General features: G+C 39.6%; 5 protein-coding genes across 6 annotated transcripts; 3 read left to right on the top strand and 2 right to left on the bottom strand.

Annotated features, from left to right (window-relative positions):
* The first annotated feature begins 1,454 nt into the window (after positions 1–1,454).
* On the top strand, positions 1,455–4,837 carry mtg1 (mitochondrial ribosome-associated GTPase 1). The gene is made up of 11 exons (XM_039783007.1): positions 1,455–1,703; positions 1,865–1,929; positions 2,596–2,700; positions 2,793–2,879; positions 2,995–3,051; positions 3,398–3,488; positions 3,577–3,638; positions 3,802–3,898; positions 4,023–4,104; positions 4,269–4,381; positions 4,582–4,837. The coding sequence occupies exons 1-11, from the start codon at positions 1,601–1,603 to the stop codon at positions 4,677–4,679; spliced, it is 960 nt and encodes a 319-aa protein (XP_039638941.1). The 5' UTR covers positions 1,455–1,600; the 3' UTR covers positions 4,680–4,837.
* A 1,253-nt stretch (positions 4,838–6,090) lies between these two features.
* sprn (shadow of prion protein) lies at positions 6,091–8,028 on the bottom strand. Its single transcript, XM_039783010.1, has 2 exons — positions 7,906–8,028; positions 6,091–7,145 (listed from the first exon to the last, which is right to left on the bottom strand). Exon 2 carries the CDS (start codon positions 7,143–7,145, stop codon positions 6,672–6,674), a length of 474 nt encoding a protein of 157 aa, XP_039638944.1. The 5' UTR covers positions 7,906–8,028; the 3' UTR covers positions 6,091–6,671.
* Positions 8,029–8,707: 679 nt separating this feature from the next.
* On the top strand, positions 8,708–16,630 carry echs1 (enoyl CoA hydratase, short chain, 1, mitochondrial). The gene is made up of 8 exons (XM_039783008.1): positions 8,708–8,868; positions 9,897–10,094; positions 10,173–10,300; positions 11,076–11,175; positions 11,283–11,387; positions 13,037–13,156; positions 13,262–13,329; positions 13,520–16,630. The coding sequence occupies exons 1-8, from the start codon at positions 8,778–8,780 to the stop codon at positions 13,583–13,585; spliced, it is 876 nt and encodes a 291-aa protein (XP_039638942.1). The 5' UTR covers positions 8,708–8,777; the 3' UTR covers positions 13,586–16,630.
* A 1,560-nt stretch (positions 16,631–18,190) lies between these two features.
* On the top strand, positions 18,191–20,239 carry fuom (fucose mutarotase). 2 transcript variants are annotated; one of them, XM_039783013.1, is made up of 7 exons: positions 18,191–18,298; positions 18,447–18,568; positions 18,820–18,888; positions 18,971–19,041; positions 19,176–19,274; positions 19,377–19,450; positions 19,866–20,239. In XM_039783013.1, exons 2-7 carry the CDS (start codon positions 18,484–18,486, stop codon positions 19,930–19,932), a joined length of 465 nt encoding a protein of 154 aa, XP_039638947.1. In that variant the 5' UTR covers positions 18,191–18,298; positions 18,447–18,483; the 3' UTR covers positions 19,933–20,239. The 2 variants fall into 2 exon arrangements, with proteins under 2 accessions (XP_039638947.1, XP_039638946.1); XM_039783012.1 differs by having other exon boundaries at positions 18,221–18,568.
* si:ch211-217g15.3 (uncharacterized protein LOC368914 homolog) lies at positions 20,240–21,696 on the bottom strand. Its single transcript, XM_039783011.1, has 4 exons — positions 21,607–21,696; positions 21,393–21,456; positions 21,206–21,243; positions 20,240–21,112 (listed from the first exon to the last, which is right to left on the bottom strand). The coding sequence occupies exons 1-4, from the start codon at positions 21,612–21,614 to the stop codon at positions 20,401–20,403; spliced, it is 822 nt and encodes a 273-aa protein (XP_039638945.1). The 5' UTR covers positions 21,615–21,696; the 3' UTR covers positions 20,240–20,400.
* Positions 21,697–27,310: the final 5,614 nt, after the last annotated feature.

Here is a 27,310-nt window from a genome sequence, read left to right on the forward strand (position 1 = left end):
TTTACTTCCGTGATGAACTTTGTAACACACGTTATAATGCTCGCCTAGCTGCTAGCATGGCACACCCTCATACTCTGCTTCTGACTAGCTACTAGTCCTTAACTAGGTACTGCGCATGTGTGACTCCCAACAAAGATGGAATAGAAGTGAGATGTCTCACTCTGTAGTTAAAACAGAGAGCTCAACACACTGGGTGAAAAGAGGAGCTGCAGCAATGTGCAGTACAATAAATATATGGTGTTTTTTGAAAATTAAACCTTTTAAACCTATTCTAATATAACCTCTAAATACAATTATGAACCTGAAAATGAGCATAATATGAGCACTTTAAAATTTTAGAAAGTAACCCCGGCCAGTGACGTGATATTGCTGATCTTATGTGGTTCAGTGCATTAAAATACTAATGGACATGGGCAACCGAGTGATCGATGCAGTAATGATATATCATTAAACATATCAAGGATGAAGCTTTAATCAACTGATGCATGAACTCTGTATATTTTTAGTAAAGAAAAAATAAGGAATTCACCTTGAAATAATGCAGTAATCCTGTTTACAAATCAGTCTTACAGCATTGCGGTTGTAAGAATTAGTAGTGATTTTTGGATCTTCACTGTCTTGTTTTAAGACTGATAATTGAATTCTATGCAGTTTTCATCTTTTTGCTTTGCTAACTTATTGTTTATGTATTGATTATAATGAATCTATTGATAAATTATACATTTTACAATAAATAATTTTAACAGGTCTTAATTCAATGACTAAATTAATTCCCACATTTAATGTGTAAACATTTAATAAAGTTCAATTTCACTTATTAAAAATTCAAAATATTAATCATTTTATTGTTTGTAACTGACAATATGTTTCCTTACCTTTTGCACCTGCATAATCCTGTTATCACATTATTCATTTTTAATATTGTGAAACTTACTTGGTAATAGAAAGTGTTTGGACTGGAGAACAGTGAATTAATATATTATTCACATTACAGGCCAAAATTACCCAGTGAGACCTCACTGACACAAACTTACCAAAAATTTTACTTTATCTAAAAAAGTATTAAAAAGGTAATGCAAACACAAAATACACCACACTGATGTTAGATTTTAAAAACTAAAATCTCATCAAGAACAGAACAATGTTGATGTTGGGACACACCAGACTGAATAACATCTGGGTCATGTGATCATTGTTAAAAATCAGTATGCCAAAAATATTCTGCAGAAAGAGACTCAAAGTAAAGTACACGCATTTTGACGTTGGTAGGCATCTGCTAATGGTGAAAGAAGACCTTCCACCAACTGATTACAAATGTTCCTGCACGATTCAAGGAATAGTAAGTAATTCATTGTTTTTATCCTGCGGAGGGCAGTAAGGCGCCTATTGGCGTATAAACTGCAAAAAAAAGAAGAAGAAGAAGAAGCCCTATACCGGAACAAACATAGGAACAAAGTTGTTCCGAGTCGGCATGTAAACAGTGAAGCACATCATCAACATGTCCAGTACAGCAAGATGCTTTCTAGCTAGCCGGTCAAAATAAGCCTTTCGTTAATAAAAACGAAATCCAGGCGTAGTCATATTTAGATGAACAGCAGCCATGAAACTGTACCACGTACTCCGTAATGTCGCCAAGTTCAGGACCGTTTTTGACTTTGGTGCACGGGAAGTGGCTCATTGGTTCCCCGGACACATGGCTAAAGGTAACAGATTTGCTTAAAAAGTTAAGTCTAAGTTAAGTTATGTCAAATGTAATGCATTTGGAACATAAATGTTTGTCCCTTGTGTAAAGCAAGCAGTCTTGTATGTAATATACGTTACTGGTCAAATCGCTGTAATAGTAGTTTCATCTGACCTCTTGCAGGACTCAAGCAGATGAGAGCCAGCCTGAAGAGTGTGGACTGCGTCATAGAAATCCATGATGCCAGAATATCCTTTTTCTTTACTGCATTAACGTCAGAATATAGCAGCGCTGAGTGCCATCTTTTATATATATATATATATATATATATATATATATATATATATATATATATATATAATACTGGTTATGTGATAATATCATTAGTATTATTTATCTGCTGGTAGTACCAGAAGATTACCTGCTGTTTTAATAATAATATCTATATAGCACTTTTAAACCAAAGTTAACACTTTTTTTATGTATTATTTTTTTTTTACAAAACACAACAATAAAACAGTCCGGTAGAATATCTAACCACAACTAATACAATTGAGAGAATCACAACAAAAATAATAAAAGCAGGATTAGCTCAAGTGAGGTACTCTGAACTAAGATTTTAAAATGACAAAAGAACCACTTTAAAGCACATTTCTAAAAGTTTTAAAAGATGTAACTGTTATTGGTGCCAGAATCTTCACAGAAGCTTTATAGAGGATAATAGCCCTGGCATCAGAGAAACATTCACATTTCTTATTAAATCCTGATCTTGGTACAACCTAAAGAAAAATACTTGTAGATCAGAAGCCATAGGAGGGACACAAGGATCGTTCATTTAAAAAATCCTAGCATTTTACCTCTTTTTACTGCAGAGGTAAAACGAGAACTGTTTGATTTTCTTTAACATTAAGGACATCCCCTTTTCTGGAAGAAACCCTGCGTTTCAGGAGACTCTAGATGTCCGACCCCACCTGCTAATTCTCAACAAGATGGACCTTTCTGATCTGTCCAACAAGCAGGTCAAAAGTCTTGCTGCTATTTTTCGCAGACTCATGTCATCAGCTGTTCAAAATCACTAACACAAAATTATGTCTTTACATTTGCCCTGCAGAGAATCCTGAAGAAGCTAGAAAAAAACGGGGTGAGGAATGTTCTCTTCACAGACTGTTTAAAGCAGAGAGATGACAACATCAAAAAGGTAAAGGTCATCACTGGATACTAAACATTTGACTGTTTGCAGTTTGTCCTCAGCTGATATGAAATCAAAAAGTATGAGCATTAATGTGCAAATGATTCCTGTTTTTTTTCTGTAGTTAGTGCCACTGGTGGTGGAAATTATTGAGAGCAAACCACGCTTTAACAGAGATGAGGTATGCTTACCTATCACCCAACATATACACCAATACAAACATATCTGCAAGAAGCTACATGAGATATATCAGAGACATATCTTAAAAATACCACACAACCATTACAACAATAACACAAACAGTTTGCTCCTATCTCTACAATGTTATCACATTAATTAATGCTTACTAAAATGCTGTTTCATTGTGACTCTAAAGCGTATTTTATATTGCCTCGGTGGAGCTGAATCCACTTGGTCCCATTTATTTCCTGTTTTAGGTTCATTATATTTTTCTCACTATTCACATTTTAAGGTATTGGAGGCAAATATGTTGGCCATGCTCTAACCTTGTCATGTAAAATTTTCAGAATACAAATTATTGCCTGATGGTGATTGGAGTGCCTAATGTGGGGAAGTCATCTCTAATTAACTCATTGAGAAGAACAAACTTGAAAAAAGGTTTGTATAATAAAGCATGATAGTTGTTGGACATTGATTCAGTATGATCACCTTCTCAGTAAAGAATATTATATACACTAATTTCCAGGTCGTGCATCACGAGTAGGTGGGGAGCCAGGTATAACTAAAGCGGTCCTGACTAAAATTCAGGTGGGTGTCTGTGTGTGGGTGGGGTGTGTGTGTGTGTGTGTGTGTGTGTGTGTGTGTGTGTGTGTGTGTGTGTGTGTGTGTGTGTGTGTTGGTGGGTGTGTTCGTTCATGGGTTCATTGTGTGTGCCTATCTGCACAGTATTTGTAGCTGTCTTTGTCCTCAGGTGTGTGAGCGACCCATAATGCATCTGTTAGACACACCAGGAGTCTTGCCTCCTAAGATTGAGAGTGTTGAAACGGGGATGAAGCTGGCTTTATGTGGTGAGCAGAACAGGATTATTAGTAGTTTTTCCCAACATAACAATGTACTGTATTCAGTGGAATTGCTGTCACATTTTCAAATGTGCTCAACAAATATTTTGATTTTTTTCCTTTCCTTCTCCAGGAACTATTCTGGACCATTTAGTGGGTGAAGACATTATAGCTGACTACTTACTCTATTCTCTGAACAGGCTTGGAAAGTTCAGGTATGATTGACTGAACTTTAAAATATGGTCAGTGTATTCCTTTTGCTTCACATTACTGAGATAGTTTACTGTGTGTGTGTGTGTGTGTGTGTGTGTGTGTGTGTGTGTGTGTGTGTGTGTGTGTGTGTGTGTGTGTGTGTGTGCGCGCGCGCACGCGCGCGCAGTTATGTGGAGAAATATGACCTCCAAGAGCCGAGCGATGACATCCAGCATGTCCTCAAACGCATTGCTGTAAAACTTGGAAAGACACAACGGGTCAAAGCCATTACTGGAGTGGGTAAGAAAGCGCTTCTACAGAAACTCCTGTTACACACAGTATTATTCACAAGCTACCTCTTAGTTTAATTCAGTTAAAGGAATAGTACGGCATTTTGAAATACGCCTATTCTTGCCAAGAGTTTCACGTGTGATCACTATCACATTTACGTCTTAAAGATTAGTCCTATGAAGAAAATGTTTGTTCCTCGTCTTCCTCAGGGAACATCACCATCACTGTCCCAAACTACACAGCAGCAGCTTACGATTTCATAAGAGCCTTCAGGAAAGGAGAGCTGGGACAAGTAATGCTGGACTGACCTGAGTCATTATAATGAAGACAACCAGAGACTGTTTCTGGGATTTACCAGTTTGACTTCAACCTGGAAGACATTTTGGGGACATGATGCAGTCTGTTTTGTTTATGAATGATGTACGTAAGCACTGTATCCTTTGCAAATAAACAAATTTAATTTGATTCAGGTACAGAATTTTCTCAGCTTTGCTTTTAGAATACATGAGGCAGATATCTGATATGGTGTAAACAGGATATTTATTAGCATAAAGACAGTGTTAACCTCTTCATTTATTATGTACATAAGTGTTGTATCATATCATAGAGTGCACTTATTCATATGGAACAGTCTGTTACTCCTGAGTGTCTACTGCAGGTTAAAAGCTTTTGTGGGATGATAGACAGACCATCAGAGACATAAATAACAGTGAGAGGAGCAGTTTGTTTTCTAGTGTCCCTCTCAGCCATGATGTAGTTCGTACACAGGTCTGAGAAATGAAATAGCTAAATTTCAGGTCTTATAAAAGAGTATGAATTGCACAGAAATTCAAGATGATTGTGGAAAATCAGTTTAGCTCTCCCAACACACAATATTGTCATTTGCCTTGTCTTATTGTAGATAATCATCTTTATGGTCACACCAGTGACTGCTGTACGACTATGTTCGAAAAGGACATGCTGTCTTATGTTGTATGGATTGTAAAGTCCCCTGTGGCAAATTTGCAATTTGTGATATTGGGCTACCCTCACCTATGGTCATGAAGGCTGGGTCATGACCGAAAGAACGAGATCCAGGGTGCAAGCGGCCGAAATGGGTTTCCTCAGGAGGGTGGCTGGCGTCTCCCTTAGAGATAGGGTGAGAAGCTCAGTCATCCGTGAGGAGCTCGGAGTAGAGCCGCTGCTCCTTTGCGTCGAAAGGAGCCAGTTGAGGTGGTTCGGGCATCTGGTGAGGATGCCCCTCGGCGGCTTCCCTAGGGAGGTGTTCCAGGCACGTCCAGCTGGGAGGAGGCCTCGGGGAAGACCCAGGACTAGGTGGAGGGATTATATCTCCAACCTGGCCTGGGAACGCCTCGGGATCCCCCAGTCGGAGCTGGTTAATGTTGCTCGGGAAAGGGAAGTTTGGGGTCCCCTGCTGGAGCTGCTCCCCCCGCGACCCGACACCGGATAAGCGGACGAAGATGGATGGATGGATGGATGGATGGGCTATATAAATATAATTGACTTGACTAGCTCCATAAATAGATCTTTGAATTCAATCTTGAAATTAAGTTTTGCAGAAAGAATGGAGTAACAAAAAGCATGTTGGTTGAGGTTAAAAAGCCAAATTTAAGAATATAAAAAAAATTATATGTGGCAGTTTAATTTCAGGGACAGTCTAATGCTGGTGCCAACTTGATGCTTTGACTCTTTAGAAACTGTATGGAATGACTTCAGTGTTATACATAAACTCCTGCAGGTTCAGGCTTTATATTTACACCCAACTCTGCTAACAAATGATTTACCTCAGTTGTACAGAACATTGATGCTGGTCATTCACTTTGCACTTTTTGTGCATATTATTCGATTTTCAAGATACAATTAAGTTTGACAGTACTATTAAAATTGGCAGTCTGCAATTTGATAACACTTTATGAAGGTTATTGATTTTTCTGATAAAACATTTTCACAGTTAAATCTAGGAATCAAGCTTTAGGGAAGGAAGCTAATTATTCTTGTGTTCAACCTCAGTTTCTGTCACACACACTGACAGATTTGACAAAGGTGAGGTGAAATATCACAACGAATACTGTGTTTATAATGTGTATTTATCCGTTGGTATAGATGATTATATGTCTAAAAACATACAGTACAGTGATGTTTTTTTGTAATTTCTGTGTCCTTCCACCACTGTGTTGCGCCTCTAACTTGTCTTCCCACTGCAGGTTCCAGCCAGTCCTGCACATTATATTCAGATCCAGGGCAGAAGCTCAGTCTTAGACTGAATCAGGAACTTATCCTAAAAAGAAATAAGCTGTATCTACAATATACTGTCCAGTAAAAGTCCATATTTTGGGGAAAATGTTGCAATAATGATAGAAACCAGTTGGGAGAGAGATGATCCATTTTGAGTTGAGCCTGACATTTGTGCATCAAAGTAATTGGTCCTGTTGTAGTAATCCAGCTCTTCTTCTGAGTTGTCGGCTTTGCTGCGGCGGTAGGCAGAGGCGTACCATTTATCCGCTGTTAACGCCACTGCTACTGCTGCCCCTGCTGCTGCTGCACTTGCCACCCTCACTGCGGACGATCGCCCTGCCACCCTGACGCGAGAGCGAGTCCCACCATATGCGCCTCCTCCCCGGTAACTCCCTGCTGTGGAGCTGCGGGAGTGGGAGCCTCGAGAGGAGCCCCGGGACCCTCCACGACCGCCCTTGGATAGCACCGGCTCACACAGGAAAGCAGATAGCAGGAGGCAGGTCCAGCATGTTGCTACTACCTGGTTCATTCCTGACATCTGTGCAGGTAGAATACATAATGGAGCAAAGAAGCACATTTAGACCTACTTGTGGTGGTTACGCTGCACCTTTAAATTGTGAAATTGAGAAATGACCCATATATCTTGAGTATGTAGCTGTAAAACAAAGAATTCTGTTTTGATTTTGGTTGGTAGAACATTTCAGCAAAAAGCTGCAGCCAATGCTCACTAATCAATTCTGTATAAAATGCATTACCCTAATATGGTGTGACATAATACACTAACACCATTGAAGAACTCAGATTACACAACTGATCAACAAATGTGAGATGTCCTTGCAGTGTTCAGTGTTGTCTTTCTAAAGACATTTCTGTGTTGCAGACTGCCCTCTTCATTACAGTAGGTCAGTATAAAAATAAATATGCTCACTAGAGAACATTGCTGTTCATATACAGTACATGAAATAGCATTATGTCTATTGATGATCATAAAATAATGCAAAAGATGGCATGTTTGTTAGTAATAGGCCATCATTTAAAAAAGCATTATTGAGCTCCAAAAGGTAACTGGGCCATTAACTATAAACGTACAACATGTTTTCAATAGTATACATACGAAGATATCAATAAAACGTTTTACAAATGCATGCATGCATGATGTTCATCTCACTGTGTTCTCATAAATTAGCCTGTACGCTACTGTAGCCTGCAGGAATCACACCACCATTAAAAAAGAAATGCATTGTATGCATACACATTCAGTCCATGTTAACCAGTATATCCTAATGATTGATGCCTACCTTATTTCCGTGTTGTTGTTTTTTGTCCTTCCTTATGTTTTAGCACCCGAGGAGAGATGAAAAGGGATTGTCACGGACGATGCAGGCTCGTTCATGCAGATGACTGCGAGAACGCGCAGCGCGGTCACGCAGTCAAATCTGAAATCTAGCTAAAACAAGCTTATTATTAGGAATCTTATTTTGGAATAAGAGCTAGTTTTTTTTTAATGTACTGACTGATTAATTTATCGATCTGCTTTATGTATACGACAATCAGGTTAACTTGTTGATGCAATGTTGCTATGGGTGTTGGGTTTGGTTTCTCTCGGAGATTGAAAAGGGAGAGCTGTTGCTGAACATTTTATTTATTTATTCATTTTATTTGTTAGGGACCTTGTACAATTTTTAACATAAATGTTGCCATTTGCATGCATTGTACAAGAGTATGCCTTAGGCTAATTTACATCTGCAGTCCCTAACGCATATTTGACCAAATATGTGTATTTTATCATTTTAAAATGTTATTTTTTTTCTTGTAAAAAAAAAACTGAAAATCGTGTATGATTTTTACGCGATATTCTAACATAACGCTATTGAGATGTTTTGTCAATTTTACCAGGATGTATTCGACAGATACATAATAGGCCATGCGAAATTCCATAGTATCTGAGTATAATGACAATACAGATCATTCTTCTACGTGAATAAAGCACATTTGATTTCATTAAAAGTGGGAACAATAATATAGAAGCGTAACACCCTGCTCTGCACAACGCAGACAGAAGGTGGCGGTAATTCGAGTTCGTCTACTGCGTGAAAAACACCAACAAAGAAGAAGACGCAAGCGGAAGGATCTGCCAGCAACATTGACAACAGCTGTGGTCGTCGCTGTCATGGCTTTCCTCTGCAGAAGTGCTGCTTCGCTCCTGAAGTCCCCTAGAGCAGCGCCGGCTGTTCTGTCTGCGTGCCGCCTCTACAGCTCAGGTGTGTGTTTTAAAACCTGCTCTCTCCTGTCCTGTTTATTTTTGGCTGGAGGCAGCATGAGCAAGTGGCCCTGCGGCTGCCACAATGTCAAGAAACCTGCGTCACTGAATGTGCGACGCATGTGCAGCAGGCTGCTAGCTAACAGTTTGTTCTTAATTCATTTGTTTCTGTTATTTGCACCGCAAAACGTTTGAGTGGTTTCAATGGAAGATCATCATTCTTAACATGTTATTGACCTGAGGACCCTTAACGTGTAAAGGGAAAGTCCACCCTAAAATGGAATTTACAGGTGTTATTTCTATAACTTCCCTGATGCATTTGTGGGCCCACACATGTATAATAGAAAGTAATGATAATAAATGAAAAATGTCATTATAATACAAAGAGTTGCATCAGACTGCAGTGAGACAAATCATGGAGCTGCTTCACAGATGTGACTGCAATCAGGGTGATTTTGCAGTGATTTACAGCTTCTAAAAGATAAAGACTTTATTGTCATCCATCTGTACTGTGCAGTACAGTACATAGAGAAAAAAATAAAAGCAGTAGCCGTTTGTGGATGTCAAGAATGGAGGGGATGATGGTCCAACGATGGACTCACCACCCTTTGTAGGGACTTGCGGTCTGTGCCCCGTGGTTGCCTCAACAATTGGCATTACTGGCAATTGTTAGTTATAAAATGTCGATGGCACTTTCACCACTGCTAGCTATAGTAGCTAAAACAGCTTATCATCTGTAATAATAAAGTTTTTATTACATAAAACTTTGTAATGGTCACGTGTTGCATTATTGTTATGTACAGTTGGGAGTACTGGAAAAAAAGTGATGTAATTATAAGTCATTTTAGGCCATGTCGTCCCTACTGGTTTTCCATCACTGTTTCATACTTTGGCCAGCATTAACAGTGAAATGGGTATTAAATTGCATTAGTTTAAAATCTTAACGTTGGGAACCCTGCAGAAACCCTTGATACTAAACGCACAAAAGTCTTATCTGAACATCAGTGTTGGTTCTTCTTCTTCACGCAGGTGGTCAGTATGAGTATATTTTGGTGGAAAAGCGAGGTGAGAAGAGTGATGTGGGCTTCATCCAGTTGAACCGGCCCAAAGCTCTCAACGCTTTGTGTGAAGGGCTGATGAGGGAGTTGAGGCAAGCCCTGGATGTCTTTGAAGCCGACAGCGAAGTTGGAGCTATTGTAATCACCGGCAGCGACAGAGCCTTTGCTGGTGAGGGAACTGAGTGTGTTTTTCTGGGTTTGTTTACAATGATATATCAGTAGTGAGCTCAACTTTGGTGTTTTTCAGCGGGAGCGGACATTAAAGAGATGCAGAATAAGACTTTCCAGGAGTGTTACAGGACAGACTTCCTGGCTCACTGGAACAGAGTGGCCCAATCAAAGAAGCCTGTAATTGCAGCTGTCAATGGATTTGCTGTGAGTGTCTATTTTTAACTTTATTTATTTATTCTTTAATTGAGGATCATTCTTCTACGTGGGATTTCCAAAAAAGAAAGAAAACAATATGCAAACATTACATGTAGGACAATAAAAAAAGGAAACCAAATATGGAAAGGAGTAAGAAGAAGAAAAACAAACACCCACCAGATGTTCCAGAAACAAATCAAAACAAAAATCAAACTGAACTCTGTCTCAAAATGAGAATAATTTAGCAAATTAGTAGGTGCACAAATGTATAATACGATAATAAATGAACTTTTCCAGTGTGTACTATTTCTGCTCAAAGGTCAAAGGTCACCGGCCAGGTTCCCTTCCCCCTATTGACTCTTCACATGTCTTATCATGTGTGTCATTTCTTTCCTTTTAAACTTTTAATATTTAACATGTTCTTCTAGTTCCCCCATTTCACCTCTCTTCTGTATCTCTCATATTTTTTCTTTTATCTCCCACACTTTATTTTTTCATAAAGCATCATGCCTAGATATGATTTAACAACTTGTAGTTTTGGCCACATTGGTACACCTTCATTACCCTGACTGAATACTAACCCAAACCACGAAAACAGCTCTAGACCAAAAACATAGAGGTGTCCACACACTTGTAACCATATAGTGTAGCTTTTAACACTGTTTGTCCAGTATTTGTCAGTTCAGGGTTCCCCAAATGTAAATGGGATATGAAACGATGAAGAGTGAGACTAGTCGCTGTACAATGGTTTCTGTATTTCATACTGTACATGGTGCTGTTTCAGCTGGGTGGAGGCTGTGAGCTGGCGATGATGTGTGACATAATCTACGCCGGAGAGAAGGCGCAGTTCGGCCAACCAGAGATCCTGTTGGGGACCATTCCTGGTAAAGACCCATTAGTATCTACTCTCCTTCCTGTTCAGCCTTGACTTCCTTATACAAAGGTTACCAGATTCTTGCTTTCTGAGTTCATGACATCTGTCTACCTGCAGGGGCGGGTGGCACCCAGCGACTGACCCGTGCGGTGGGCAAATCCCTGGCTATGGAGATGGTACTTACAGGAGACAGAATTAATGCGCAAGACGCCAAGCAATCAGGTAACAGCAGTGTTGGAACGCACTTTTCAATTCAATTTTATTTATAGTATCAAATCATAACAAGCGTTATCTCGAGACACTTTACAGATAGAGTAGGTCTAGACCACACTCTATCTGTAAGTGCTGCAAATAAGTTAGCACTTTTTACTCCACTGCATTTATTTGACTGGTGTAATTACTAGTTACTATGCAGATTAAGATTCTACATAAAACATATATGATAATCTTAGAAAATATGCATTGTTAAAGATGATAGCCGTGTGACCTCTTGTGTCTGCTCGTGGCCAGATTTCAGATGTCGGAGTTGTTAGCAGTTCCACCAAAAAGACATTTCCAAAGTGAACTTCTCAGATGGCTTCATTTAAATAATTGATTGTAGGTCCAAATGATCCAAACTAAGATAAGAGAAAAAGCAAAAAAAAATCAATACAAAATGTGTGAAGCAGAACTTTGTTGTTTCTCCTTTTCTGTTACATTAATCATCTCATGACCCCTCAGATTTCTCTTGTGACTCACTAGAGTGGGCCCAACCCCTATGTTGGGAGCCACTGGACTAAACTGCTTGACTGTATATAAAGTAGTTCAACCTAGCTCCACATAGACCACATACAACAATTCCTTAAAGGAACTCGCCACCTTATTGGGAATTTAGCATATTCACCGTAACCCCCAGAGTTAGACAAGTCGATACATACCCTTCTCATCTCCGTGCGTGCTGTAAAGCTGTCTGACGGCTCCAGCGGCATCAGCCCATAACAGAACAGGCAGGTGACTGGTTCCAGTAATCCTACTGCTCTGAATAAGTGACTAAATAAGGCCAACATGCTCCTTTTTATATGTTGTGATTTGTAGAGTCACAGCGTGTACAAAAAAAAACGTAACATGAGACACAGCCATCTTCTAACTGTAAACAAACCAGGAACTATATTCTCAGGCGGAAGAATATAGTACTTGGGCGGAGTGAAATGCTCGCAGCAAGCCTGTCTGAGAATATAGTTCCCGGTTTGTTTATGGATAGAAGATGGCTGTGTCTCATGTTACGTTGTTTTTTGTACACACTCTGACTCTACAAATCACAACATGTAAACAGGAACATGTTGGCCTTATTATTTTTAATCTAGTCGACGGAGCAGTAGGTTAGTTGGAACCAGTTACCTGCAGGATCTGTGCTGGGCTAAGCTAATGCTGGAGCCGTCAGACAGCGTTACAGCACGCACGGATATGAGCAGGGTATGTATCGACTTGTCTTACTCTGGGGGTTACGGTGAATAAGCTAAATTCCCAATAAGTCGGCGTGTTCCTTTTTAAACACTGGAACATCAATAACAATCTAATAATGTAATGTATAATAATAGGGGATATTTTTCTCTAGAATGAGTACTTTCACTTTTGATATATTAAGTTCATCTTGAAGCTGATAATACTACCATACTTTTAGGAGTTTGTGTGAAGGACTTTTACTTGTAAAGGATCAGAAAAGTTCTTCCACCACTGGGTAACAGAGATGCTAAACTTTTTACAGTGCAGACACGCACTCGACTTAAGATGGGATATGCGCTTTTTACATTAGATTATACCAGTGTACCTAATTAACTGACATCTCTTCATATCTTGTTACACTTGATTCAGTAGCTTTTCTTGTTTCCCAGGTTTGGTGAGTAAAGTTTATCCGGTTGACCAGTTGGTGTCTGAAGCTGTTAAATGTGGTGAGAAAATTGCTGCCAACTCCAAACTGGTCTCTGCTATGGCTAAAGAGGCTGTTAACGCAGGTATGTAAAGTTGTTTTCTACTAATTTTGAATTTTGAATATCCTTAAACCTACTAAATGGAATAAGTTTAAATTGTGTCTGATTTGTTCCTTCTTGCGATTGCAGCTTTTGAAATGACTTTGACTGAGGGTAATCATTTTGAGAAGCGCTTATTCCACGCTACCTTTGCTACAGTGAGTAGAAAAGCCCATCTGAGAGCAAATAAGGGGGGGTTGGCTCTAATTTTGACAGTCGTGTGTGTGTGTGTGTGTGTGTGTGTGTGTGTGTGTGTGTGTGTGTGTGTGTGTGTGTGTGTGTGTGTGTGTGTGTGTGTGTGTGTGTGTGTGTGTGTGTGTGTGTGTGTGTGTGTGTGTGTTCCTGCAGGGTGATCAGAAAGAAGGCATGACAGCTTTTGTGGAGAAGAGGAAGGCCAGTTTCCAGGACAGTTAGAAAAGAGCAGACCAAGAGCTCAGCCAGGAAGTTCCTGATATCAGCGAGTAATTTCCTCATCTGCAATAAGTTGAATGATGCAGAAATCCTGATTGTAGTGAAACATAGAAGATGTTTAAAGGATTTGGGACTGTGTGATTGCACAAGAGTGTCTTATCACAGTGAAGCTCTACCTGCTGAGGTTTGGAGTGCAGTGGGGTCTATACTCTGATAACTGCCAATGTGTCATAGGAGGAATCACTCTTGATGACTTGTACTGACTTTGCTTTTTAATTGTCACTATCACATTTCTCTGCATGTTGTAGGGAACTTATTTCTCTGTACATTTTACAAATAAATATCTAGAGTGCTCTTCAGTACTGAGATGTGAACGGAAATGGGAAATTGTATCTGCTGTATTTATTAACACTGTTAAATACATTGGGTTGTTTCTTACCACACATTACTTATATTAGAGAATACAGAAGGATTGCATATAATTAACCTTGTAACTCATAAATATCCTGGTTTCAAAGACTGATTTCTAACGGCTCTTTGAAATATACAATTCAGTAAATAGGGTCAGCTACAAATCTGAAACTCACATCTCTGGCTTCAGTTCACTCGGCGTTCAAGCAGTGTGTCCTTCGCCCCGCTAGATGGCGCTCTTGTGCTCTTTTACACAAAGGCACAGAAACTGGACAGAAGATAAATCCAGCGGGACTGTTACTAGACATGCACCGGGTTGTATGCAGATGAGCGCTTCATTTGGTGCGTAAAGTGACAGTTATAAGCAAGGTCAAGTTATTAAAATAGTGTGAAAAGAAACCAGGCATGGGCGGTACAGAAACAAATAATGTTTACTCGTCACCCAGCACGATGTTTGTAATAACCTACGATTTGAACATCTTTTCATTAGGAAGGAAGGAAAATTTTATTATGATTTCTTAACTTAAAATAATAAAAGGCACAGCGTATGTTTGTACAGCAACAAATAACCGATGGTATAGATTATAAGATCTTAGTCTTTTGACAAAAACGTCAGTGAAGATGATTATCCCTAAGATTTAACTCAATGATGATTTAGAGAAATGTATCTCATACTCTCAGTAGCAAAAAAGACACTGAAAAAATGTAGGCTACTCATGTTTTATTCTAGATAGGCCTATACATGCCTATAAAATAGCCTAGATAGGATATATAGGCATATATACCTATAAAATAGCCTTTCAGATCTATATGCTAGTCTCGCACATAACCTTTTGGCTGAAAATATTCGGGAACACATAAAACGATCATTTTGACTTCAAAGAAAACAGCAGAACAAATTTGGTTAGTGTGCGCTTTCTTATGCCCCTCCAATCATCGCCAGGCACCTTTTTTTTTCTCTGATCTTCACACGGCGGCGCCCCGTATCTCCACAAGGCCATGGCCTAATTGATTTTTATTTTCATTCAATATTCCCCTGGAGCTTGCTTTCTTGTCAGCCCCTGGAACAAAACTTTAAAAAGAAGGCGAAAAAAAACTCGTCTCCTCACTCCGCGGGGAAGCACAAAAGTCTGCAGAAAGGGCCCGAAAAGAAGCTCCTCTTTGAGGCTACCGAAAGGTCAAAATAATAAATGTAGACTCAATTGAGGCTCTCCACACAGACAAAGGGGGCAAAACGTTACATTTTGGCAAGGCAGGCCCTCATAGCGTGATAAACTCATTTAAAGAAGCCGAAATAAAGAGAGAGCAGCATGGGTCCAGAGAGGGAGAAAGGGGCTTTCAGTCCGGCAGACAGGCCTGGCTCCTGCAAGGGCCTTTTCTTAGTAGCCTCCCATCACTCTCCAAAAAACACTCTCATATTCCTAAACTACACTGCCTCTGTGCATGCCAGTCATGCAGGTGACTTTATCCATGTTTTTGCTTCCTATTCATTTTTCTCACTGATCGGTGTATAGGCTACTCTTAAAAGCATTTTATCATCATGCATATAAGTCAAAGCAAAGGTGGTCAAAAACTTATTTAGAGAAAAATGAAGCATCTACAAATATGTATCATTTTTCAAAGGGAACTACGTCGACCTAGATTCCAATTAATAATAAACTTATAGTTCCCTAGCAAAGGGTTTGTGTAATATGATTTATTCCTGCACAATTAGAACAAAACACAATATTCTAGAGTTTAGCATTAGGCACACAGAACATCTCAAGTCCTAGTGAAAAAAGCTAAATACATTGTGGTTCTGGAATGCTGAAATATAATGAGCATATACAGCTAATATTTGCAGATTTTAAAACATGCAATAAAGTTCCAACATGGTCCTTCTGTTCAATATTAACAGCAGCTGCCTTAAATGGTTGTTAATTCACTAAGTAAGCCCAAGCCTGCAATGCTGCTGTGACTTGACTTTAAAGAAAGCCTTTTATATGCAGATCTGTTGCTTTTTTTCTTGCTTTTTACAGAATGTGCGGTCATAGAACGGATTCCTCAGCATTTTTCTGCCATCCAGCTGAGAGTTTCTCTGGCTCAGATATAACAGGCTGGGTGGAGTTTTCATCTGACAAATATTTTCATTATCTCACATTCTTGGCACTAGAGACCGCGTCGGAATAACACATTCCCCGGTGTCTGCTTTGAATTATGCCCACCCAAGGGTGTCAGAGACAACATAGACCAAAATATAACCGAGTTTGCAGTTTCTTCGGACTAATGACATAGAACTTTACCCTATTTTATAGCTTCATATCCTAGATAGGCTAGGCCATGGCTTCCACAATGTCATTAGATAACTTTTACAGTTGCAAAAATGACTGCACATTTTTGGAAAAAGTTGAACACATGACGTAGGGCTAAATATTAGCCATATTTCATATTAATTAAGACATGTAACACTTAGGCCTATTTAGCATATATGCGCACCTGCCTTATGCGCCTGGGTGAATTCAGGAGTGGGACATCAGGTTGAGTGGGACACTCAAGCTTTTGGGTACTGTAAAGGCTTAATTTTGTAAGCCAATCACAACAATTGTTACTGTGTTGTAGCTGATATGAAATAAAGGTTGTGATTGGTGTGACATCACAGATGTGGTCCGGTTGTTATTTTTCAAATTGCTTGACTCCTGGGACCTCACGGTAAGCCACCCGGCAAGTGTAAATCTATTTTAGAATAATAAGGTTGATAATTCTGTCACTTATGATGTAACAATAAAACTTTTGCTTTTACATACATTTATATTGTCTGTGTATTAGATATTAATAACAATGAGCATCTAACTGTATAAAATATTTGTGAAAATTAGATTCACAGCACTGTCCCACTCAACCTGACAGTGTTAGGTTGAGTGGGACAGTTTTAGGGCTAATGCTAGCAAACACAGTGCAGCCATTTCATGAACAAGAAGATAACATTTTAGCCACCCAGCTACCTAACAAGCCAGGAACACTTCAACTTTGTCCAGGCCAAAGCAGACAAAAAGAAACCAAAAACAACCAAAGTAAGCCTGCTGCTGTCCGCCCCCAAAAAGCTGCCGTTCCTCCCCTACAAACAGTTCAGGGAAGTGACCCCTGTAGGCCTACTGGTTGCAAGGGGTCTATGGGGATGCAAGCGTCCCAAAGGCCAATGAGGAATGGGTGGCTTGCTGCCACTACCGACGGTGGTATCGTGAGTCCTGCGGAGAGCACAACGGACTTATGGATGACGATGACTTCATCTGTCTTGGATGTGTTCACTGAAGTTGTTAAAAGGTGGTAAAAGGATGTAGGCTTAATGAAAGTTCCATTCATTGAATGTAGAGTGAAGTTTACAATGTTACAATTTTTGCATTAGTTCCAGAAATGCATTTTAAAAAAATCCTTCCAAGTATTAATTAATTGAAGGTCTCCGTTGTTGTATTTTGCGCTTCATAATGCGCCACACATTTTCAATGCATGTATTCTGGTTTTATTTACGTTTTACACAACGTCCCAACTTCATTGGAATTGGGGTTGTATTTCTCATGTTCATTTTAACCATAAAATAGTGTCCCACTTTCCCTAACAAAGTGTCCCACTCAATCTGATTGCTTCCAGTTTGCTGAAGAGGGTGTCAGATGGTGTTTAAAGATGAACAGTTTGTTAATACATACATAAATTGGGAAAATTTCACCATAGTGGCCTTCATTACAATCTATTTAAACAAAACACATACAATGTTAATACATTCTGATTTAGGTTGTTTAAAATGCAATTTACCAAAAAGTGTCCAACTTTACCTGACTTCACCCTACATGTTATGAACAAAACTAAAATAATAGCCTAATAATAACTCCTAAAAACTAGGATTACAGACAGACAAATTAACGTGTTTGAGCGACGATATAAGCCTACTATTTAAATTTCAAGTTTGTAAAAGCAACTCGACGCGGTCGCCTTTCTAACCAATCAAATTAGGGTCCCTGACCACATGACGCGTGTCCTTGTGTCTACCCGTTTATGGTTTATAATATTAACAGTCTATGTGTCTACCATAGACTGTTAATATTAATATGGTGTCCACACCATAGACTGTATATTATTAATATTAACAGTCTATGGTCTACACAGAAAGTTACGAGGAAGTTACATATCCATATCCACACTCCTGTTCAGAAGGTGGCGGTAATGCACACCGAAACGTTGTTTGCCAACCGCCATAAAACGTCAAAAGAAGTCTACGTCCGGCAGACCGAAACTTTGGCTTTGACCAACATGAGTTACCACAGTAACACACATGTGAGACTAGCAACTCGCTAAACTGCTTTTGTTGCTTATTAATAAGCTTTTTTGGTCTGTTAGCGTCATGGCAAGGATGTCTTGCGGATTTAAACGAAACCGGAAGTAAACTGGAGTGACTACTCTCACTTTGCTTTAATCTTCTCAGTTGTTGCCATTGCCAGCAAAGGGGCTCTAGTGCCAGTATGGTCGTACTGAGAGGAATCCCTTCTGTTTTATCACCTGAAATGCTGTATGCTCTCGCTAAAATGGGCCACGGAGATGAACTAGGTATGATATTTAATTCGATCACACAGGTTGCCTTTCTCGTAGGCTTTGCGCTAATAGCCCATAACCTGTGTACTGTACTCACTGTAGGGCACTGTAGAGCAGTAGGCTACGTTCAAGTCAACACCAGTGTAAAGACTGACAGAGCAGGACTCACAGGATCATTAACCTGTAGACTGGCAAAAGCCACAACTGTGACATGTTGTAGTCCATTAAGTCATTCACAGACTCAGTGTTTTTCTTTCGGTTTTCAGTTCTTGCTGATGCAAACTTTCCAGCATCTTCCATTTGTGCTTGTGGTCCAAAAGAAATAAGAGCTGATGGTATGTAAATACATCTTTCTGTAAATACAAATGTTGGGTGACTGTGTATAGTATTTATAAATGTTGTCTGATGTTGATGTAGGTTTAGGAATCCCACAGCTTTTGGAGGCCATTTTGAAGCTGTTGCCCCTGGATACCTATGTCCCCTCTCCGGTACAGAACCCATAAATCTAAAGTTTAAAACCACCGTGATGTCTTAATGGCAATAACCAGTGCATTTTTCTGTGGGCTACTTTATCTTTTTGAATTTCATTTGTTGAATCTGTGCTACTACTATGTTTCCACAGGCTGCAGTCATGGATCTGGTAGACAGTGACAAACAGAGATGTTTAGATGTCCCTGTGTGGGGCACCTACACACGGCTCTTAGGTCAGGCTGGGTCTCAGGTAAAACAGACTGTCAACCTAATGATTAATGACTTCAGTAAGTAAGACACAAAACGTGTTCATTTAATTTTTGACTGTGTGTTGCTTTTTGTTTACATATAGACTCCGCTTGAGAAGGTGGAAAGGTTTGCTTTCTACGAACGAGCCAAGAAAGCCTACGCTGTTGTGGCAACAGGGTGTGTATTCTTTCTGCCTTCATTTGAATATTGTAGCTGCATGTTTTATCCCGTGTCTGCAAAATGAGTACAAAAGCATGCATCATTTTGTAGAAGTAAAAAAAAAAAAGACAGATTTGAGATTTAATTTGTCAGATGTCTTGTTCAGAAAGCCTGATAATCAGACTGAATTGCCATTTAGTTTCACTTGATTCACTATGTGAGTTTCTAAACAAATATGAGATGTAGGAGGCGATTCAGGGGTCTGGAACAAGGCTTGTTTGTTTGTTTTTCACAAATAACTAACATTTTAATAACTGGAGATTATGGTTTGCACAACAGAATGCTTTGAAATCTCCACAAATGTCTCATTCTTTCAAACATGTCTTTAAAAATGCACCTTAAATAAATATTTTCCTCTGCACTGGCTACACAGGGAAACATCTCTGTATGGTAACCTGATACTGAAGAAGGGGGTCATTCCTGCTGAGCTGCTACAGTGATACACACACACACACACACACACACACATTGTAAAGTAATGATGATCTAATGATTTCAGTTACAACTGTAATTCTTTCTCGTGAACATCAGGAGAAGGTGAAAATTTTGCATAAAACCCATTTTCAATTTTGTTTAGTTTCGACCAGATGCTGTGAGTTCAAAACATCATTTGTTCCCGGTTATGTGTAATTAATACTGTAAATATTATCTGATAAATCTCCAGTTTACATGGAGCAGAAATGATTTTGTATGTTTGTAACTACGTCATACATACATTTCAATAAATAAAACACATTAAGTCTTTGATGTATGTTAAAGCATCTTTATTGTCAGATTGAGATGTGTTTATTCTTCAGCCTGTAATTGTAATTTGACACTGCTTGTCAAATTACACTTCTGATTTACTCAGCTTTGTTTGTGTATGATCTGAAATGATACAGATCTACACAGGTTGAGTTGTTGAAGGATCAGCGGTGGTAGAGATCGTCCAGATCTTTCTCTGGTTCGCTGTGCTTTCTCTGAGATGGTAAATAAACAGGAGCGGCAGCTTTAGTATCATCTTGGTAAGGGATGAGCTTCAGGAGATCTTTGTGGTACAGGTCGTCCATGTCCTCCTCTGGTTGAAGGTGAACTCTGACCTCACTTTCACCCATGACCTCACGGCTCAGCGACTCCATCTGCACAGGTGGACCCTGGTCGTCATGGTGATACAGCTCGTCCTCATCCTTTTCTAGTTCAGAGTGTGCAACGCGGACCTCTGCACCAGCTTTGTATTTAGCCACTAGTGGAGCCAGATGTCCATCCAGCTCCTCCCTCGCTTTGTGGTAGACTTCATCCCAGTCCTGCTCAGGCTCGTCTGAGGCCACCTTACTGAAATCAGGGTGGTCAATGGCGTCTTTATCTTCCTCTGGTTTCTGATTGTACTTCACGTTGGCATCTGTCTGGATGTTGGCAGCTGGGAGGGCATCCAGGTTTTGGATTTGAACTTTGAGGAGATCAACCACTGAAGGATGGTACAGCTCATCCAAGTCTTCTTCGGCTTTCAGGGGCTGTTTGTCCTGTCCTGTCATACTCTTCCAAATCATCATGCTAGGGTCGATGTCATAGTCCGTTTGATCCATGTCCTCTGGAGGCTCCACTTCAACTCCCCAGGACATCTTTCCTTTGTCATCTATGGACCTGAGATAAAAATCATGCAATCTCAGTCTGCATTTCCTCAGTCCAAGAGACAGTTACTCACTTTAGGTTTAGTTTAAGGAAATTAAAACTTACATAACGGTATCCTGGAATGCTTCATCTGTGAGTTTGTTCTGAGAAAAGAGCAGAAATAGTACATGACTGTATCCAAAAACGAACATGTTTGTCATTTTAAATTTATCAGGAATAATTTATCATATGATTCAAAGCTGTACAGTCTACAGTGTAATATTGTGGACAGCCAGGAGCAAAATATACATACCCAGGGTTTATATGGCTTTGCTGTGATGCCAAATATCAGAGAAAAACAGACTATTTGAGAAAGCCTACAAGTGAAGACACTCTGGATTAAAGTGTGTGACAGACATTACACAACAGATCCTTGTCCGGTCAAAGAAACAAACCATTAAGCATTAAAACCATTAATACCAGGTTAACGACCACTGCAAGTCAGAAACCCTTTGAAGAGATCTTACCTGAACATGTTTGCTTTCAGCTCACCGTTTTGGATCTGAACAAGAAATGTTCACTTCACCTTCTATGGAAACAAATGGCCAAAGTTCCACCAATAAACCAGTTATATTTTTTGACCTTTGCATCATCTGAATACAGGAGTATCAGCTGTAAATAATTCACTGCTTTGAGCAATATTTTGTCCACATTTTAGTTCCTCTGCGCCAATGACTGATTTACAGCTAAATTCCTCATTCTGTCATCAAGTCTAATACGTGTGAATACTGAGTACTGTATATAGCTGTCTGTATATCTGTCCTGAATAACATTAATTTCACTCTTGGTTTAGTTCACCTTTTGTTATTTTACTCTGTTGTGATCAAAGTTAACTTGTTTATGATCTCTTGCATGCAGAGACAGTTGAATTCGATGCTGACCTAATACACTCATTCAGTCTTATAACTAGGCTACATTAATCTTCCTTGTCAGCAATAATTAAAGCTGAGGTTGAAATATTTTATCATGAGACCATTTTTATCTTGCAGTAATAATTTCTCCAATCTTCCTAAGAGGGTTGTCCCTATTACCTGGGCTCAATGTAACTACAGCGCAAAATAAAGTCAGACTTTGTTTCTATACTAGATCATGTGGACATCAGAATGCAGCAGTTTGCCTTTGGCCCTCTATTTTATATTTATAGGCAGTACATAAACATTTAATAAATAGTTAATAACCCACTATAATGTATTTGTGTGCAGCAGTTTAAAGGTTTTATTAATGTACTGTTTTTGCCTGCAATAACGTCTCCTATCCAGAAACATTTTACGTTATTACAACTGTGTTTTAATATATTCTCATTATCTCTTTATACACAGCAAAGGAAGTTATACTGTAGTTACTGAAACACTAAATACTTTTATTTGCTTACAACTACATTATAGTGTGTTATAAACCTTTTATTAAATGTGTATATACTGCTTATACATGCTAAATTAAAGTGTTACCCAATTTGTTTATTCTCGTTTTTCATGTTTCTTTTATATTTCACTGTATATTGCTGATTTATGGTACAGCCTCACAGAGCTGCTAGCATGGCTGTAGACTCTTGGTCTTGTTTTCATGTACCAAGGTCTCCCTTGACAACGAGATTTCAATCTCAGTGGGACTTACCTGATTAAATAAAGGTTACAATAATATGGCAATAACCTTGTTGATTTCCTGTTTTCTGTTATTGCAGAAGCTGAGACCTGACTATTGTTCATGCTTTGGAGGCTCAGTGTGTGTCATTTATTTGTACACAACACAACATCATATACTTCTGCTTTACGTTTAATTGAATACAGTGAATTGGTATTCATGTATATGCAAACTGGTCAATTATTTATTAAGAAGAAGGGACGGTGTGCATAAAAATGCATATTATTTAGAGTTGTGTGTCTTGTATATGTATAATATTTCCACGAAGCAGCGATACACATACTCCCTGTGCTTGGCTTACTTTCACAGGAACTTTCTCAGACAGACTCCCTCCTGCGTACAGCTTCAATCATTTAAAACGGCTAATTACCCTTCACATACACACCCACTGCAGGAGGACAGATTGGAGGCAGATGATCGGTCTGTGATCTTAGTGCCAGCCAAAACGCTTACTGAAGCAACTGTTGAATGTGTCAGCTCTAATCTACGTCCATGCCAAAATCATATCACACTGTAAAACTGTTTCAGAATAAAACAGCTTCATGAGTGATGTGGAATACAACAAATCACTTTATGAATACATTTTTCTGATATGTGGCCAAGACAGAAAATGTTTAGGCTATGTTAAACATCTGTAAGTTGCAATACACAGCCATAAACTAATATAATGTAACATATACACCCTTAAAGTATGTTACTTAATTTCACGGTTTCAGCATCTGGCGGGCCCTCTATCAAGCTGCTGAGATGCAGCTCGTGAGAGTTTACATCTTAGGAGACCGTTACGACTGTAGAATTCTTCACTGACCTCTTCCACTGTTCATACAACAGTAGGAGAGTCATTAAGTTAACATATGGGTTAATAATCTCTCATGACAACAGGATTCAGCGCACGCGCACACACACACACACACACACACATACAAACACACTGTACCATACAACAGGAGCAGACAGACACGCCACACACTTCCTGCTCTGTTCGAAGGATGGCTCCACTGCGTCTGCTGGTTATCTGCCCTCTCTATCAGATCCATATGTTCAAGTCCAATGTTACCCCTCGACTAGCCCCACTCCCAGGTCACTGAGTGGTCTACTATAAAAGGCTTTTTCCTAAGCAAGCAAATGCCAAACATCTTTAAGATGTTTGAGAATGGTTAGACATTTTCGGAAATATGCTTTTTCGCTAAGAATTAGTTGAGAAGATCGATAGAGAGAGGTACACATCTCTTTTAACTCCCAGCAAAAAAGTGAATAAGCACATTTCCAAAAATGTCAATTTTTTCTTTAAATTCATGAAGATAATCACAAAAACATTGCTGCTAGATTCATACTGGTGATACTGTGCCATGGCTGTTAAACTGACATTGAGTAGTATGATGTGAGCCTTTATGTAAATGTTCTGTTGGTCTCCCAGAAACCACAACTTTGGGAGAAGACATCCCGCTGCTCCAAGCCTTGAAAGTGAGATTTGATGGATAAAGTGTGCTGAAGCTTCTACCAATCCACCCCCTGTGTCCCACACACATCAGTGAAACAGCTTTCATGTGAAACCCAGAGGCCTGGCATCTACCAGCACAGATTGACCACAGGACTCTGCTCCCTGAACTTTTGATGGTCCCACAGGCTTACAGGAAAACACTCTCCTCTGTGGTTTAACCAGCCTCTGGTTGGCAGAGTGCTGAGGCTCAGCAAATGAATCGCTCTCTATCGGACTGAGCTGTGTCTCGATCACTCCACTATAAGGTGATGAAGTGTCCGAAAGTTTAAAAGCAGTAGTGCTATTAGCCAAAAAGTTAGAGGTAGTTTTTTCAGAACAACACTGGTAAGTCTGTGTGACACAGGAGCAGTATGACTACCAATGTGTGAAGTTAAAAATTGCATACATTCAGATTCAGTCATTTTGAAATATGTGAAGCTATAGTGCGGTAGTTTCTGTCGCCCCCATGAGGAATTCTAAGTAATGACAACAAAACTATGGGCGCGTCCACATGATACAAGCCTAGTGATCGCGCACAGCCCCCACCCCTCCTCCATGCAGTTGCTAGTAGCCAAGGAGGACACAGAGGTTTAAAAAACATGATGGACTCTTCAGAAGAGGTAATTATCTTCACTCGCGTTTCTGCGCGCGAAAGTCGCCGGACGACACAATCTTCTGAACATAGCCATACTGAGAAATACAGAGAGAGTTGTGTGGAGCTAATAGTCTTAATTAGCTTTGTAGCAACTCATTTGGCAATGGCTTGAATGTAACGGACGTTGATTAATATCAAAAAGTTACGCACTAAAGCTTTAATATTGAAACATTTTAAAGGAATAGTAGTTTGTCCTTTTTATACAGTTTTTGCACACATTAAAGAAATAAGATATGATGTGTTAATTAGTGAGTTTAAGAGTTGCTGGTAGGCAGATTTATTTACCTTTGGACAGAGCCAGGCGAACTGTTTTCCCCTGTTTCCAGTCTTTCTGCTACACTAAGCTAACCGGCTGCTGGCGTAGCATACTTTTTACCATTCAGATATATGGCCATATACATATGTCTTTTGGCTCAAAGAAAAGCAATTATTATACAATAAAAATACAGCCAAATAAAAATCTAACATCAATAGGAATGTTTATCGCTTTGACATTAAAAAGCATACAAACATTTAAATGTTATCTCTCTGGGATGATATATGGCCCATATGTGACGATGAGTTTACCGACCTACTTATGGTGGTGAAGAAGTTTATGTAGTGTAATTATCAAGCCTGTAGGCACAACAAGCACTTGATGGTGGAATATTTTCTAATGAGCCCCAGCTTCTCTTCTTTCAAATTGGCTGCAGGTGATGTAAGGATAATTGAATCTTTATATGTGGTGTGTAAAGATTGTGCCCTGACACCTCTAGAAGCCATCAGAGGCTTGGTTTTATTTGCCAAGTGCATGAGCAAATATGTTTCCCTCTTCCTGTCATACTGCATACTTTGGCTTGTACAATCTCCTGCGTTTGGCACATGGCACGGCACGGCAGTTTACTGAGTTGTGTAATAAACGTGTGTGTGTGTGTGTGTGTGTGTGTGTGTGTGTGTGTGTGTGTGTGTGTGTGTGTGTGTGTGTGTGTGTGTGTGTGTGTGTGTGTGTGTGTGTGTGTGTGTGTGTGTGTGTGTGTGTGTGCTGGTGCAATGTGCAAATGCATATGTATCATGTGAATGACAACCCTTTTAGAAAATAAAAGAGCAACAATAAAGACCAGAACGACTGGGAGTTGTCAGCAGGTAATGACCGCTGTCAATAAACTGTAAAACACACACAGTCTCATGCTGTAATTGCACAAAATGCGTGGAGTGATCCAAGAATAAATTGCCTGTCTGTAACTATTTAAATGTAGCATTAAGTCATGATTTATGCCCGTAAACATGCTCCAAATGTTGCAGCTTGCAGCAATTTATGTGGGAAACCACCAAAATGAATATTTGACTAAATTCACATTTTGAAATGAATAATCTTGGCTTCATTTTTTCTTCATGTTTCTGCTACACAGTTGTTGCATGAGGGGTATGAGTGTTTGTATATGAGCATTAAGGCATGTGTGCTCAGTACCACTTACTCACACACATGCACAATGTGTAGTCAGATATCGAAGATTAATATGTCATTGCCACTGATGACAGTACTGTCTTTGAGTTGTAACTTTAATTGCAGTATCTGATTTCCTGGCTCTGTCTCAAAACCAATAACAGCTTATTACTGCTAAGACTGTGAGGAATGCAATCATGTTTCTACATGACTAACAGTGGCGTCTTTATCAAGAGTTCTCTTCTGGTAAAGAAACAAATAGAAAGGAATCAGCTGGAGACATCAGACTCCACCCTAAACCTTAACACATGCTGTGTTGCTGTTTGAAACGTGTCAATAAACGTATTGACAGGAAAGTCACCCCTCCACACTAAAACAATTATCAGCACCCAACCCTCATCATCACCGTCATTACTATCAGTAAATCCCATAAAGGTCGTCCCGGAGCACAGGGCTGTATTTGCGGCTAACCACCCCTCTGTCCTTACTCGCAGTCTTCCGTCATATCCCCCAACACTCACAACATTTAGGAAAGCTGAGGTTTTCTAAATAACTAAAATTAACTCAATGATCTACAATTAACTTAATTGATGCTTCACCAACACCCATTAAACACACATTAGACATCTCACGGTGGAGTTTAACCGCACCAATTACAGGGCTAGGGGAAAAACCTCCATGGAGGAGTGGAGGCGAACATGAAATGTTGTGACTACGGTCTGGTGAACAGGGGAGCTGTCAGACTTATGAAGTGGCCAAAGAAAGAATTAGTGAGCCATCTGCTCAACAGTTGCATGCAGGCACTTCAGCTTGTGATGTTGCCATGTTTCAGTGCTGATGCTTAATAAAATGTCTCTTCCTCAATGAACAGGTGGGATTATAGAGGGGTATAATGAGGAGTGATGAGCAAGTCAGTCTGGGGCCCGGAGCCACCTGACTATCTGGCTCCACAGGTAAAAGCAACAATAGCTC

This window comes from Perca fluviatilis, chromosome 19, assembly GCF_010015445.1.
Source record: "Perca fluviatilis chromosome 19, GENO_Pfluv_1.0, whole genome shotgun sequence".
Classification (NCBI taxonomy): Eukaryota; Metazoa; Chordata; class Actinopteri; order Perciformes; family Percidae; genus Perca; species Perca fluviatilis.

Coding starts and splice junctions, on each gene's coding strand:
- echs1 (XM_039783008.1), top strand. CDS start 8,778: ATGGCTTTCCTCTGCAGAAGTGCTGCTTCGCTCCTGAAGTCCCCTAGA. Junction 10,301..11,075: donor CAGCTGTCAATGGATTTGCT/GTGAGTGTCTAT, acceptor GTGCTGTTTCAG/CTGGGTGGAGGCTGTGAGCT. Junction 13,157..13,261: donor TAAAGAGGCTGTTAACGCAG/GTATGTAAAGTT, acceptor TTGCGATTGCAG/CTTTTGAAATGACTTTGACT.
- si:ch211-217g15.3 (XM_039783011.1), bottom strand. Junction 21,244..21,392: donor CAAAGCCATATAAACCCTGG/GTATGTATATTT, acceptor CTCTTTTCTCAG/AACAAACTCACAGATGAAGC. Junction 21,113..21,205: donor GCATTCCAGGATACCGTTAT/GTAAGTTTTAAT, acceptor TTTTTATCTCAG/GTCCATAGATGACAAAGGAA.
- sprn (XM_039783010.1), bottom strand. CDS start 7,145: ATGTCAGGAATGAACCAGGTAGTAGCAACATGCTGGACCTGCCTCCTG.
- mtg1 (XM_039783007.1), top strand. CDS start 1,601: ATGAAACTGTACCACGTACTCCGTAATGTCGCCAAGTTCAGGACCGTT. Junction 1,930..2,595: donor TAGAAATCCATGATGCCAGA/ATATCCTTTTTC, acceptor AACATTAAGGAC/ATCCCCTTTTCTGGAAGAAA. Junction 4,105..4,268: donor AACAGGCTTGGAAAGTTCAG/GTATGATTGACT, acceptor ACGCGCGCGCAG/TTATGTGGAGAAATATGACC.
- fuom (XM_039783013.1), top strand. CDS start 18,484: ATGGTCGTACTGAGAGGAATCCCTTCTGTTTTATCACCTGAAATGCTG. Junction 18,569..18,819: donor GGGCCACGGAGATGAACTAG/GTATGATATTTA, acceptor TTCGGTTTTCAG/TTCTTGCTGATGCAAACTTT. Junction 19,451..19,865: donor TACGCTGTTGTGGCAACAGG/GTGTGTATTCTT, acceptor CTGGCTACACAG/GGAAACATCTCTGTATGGTA.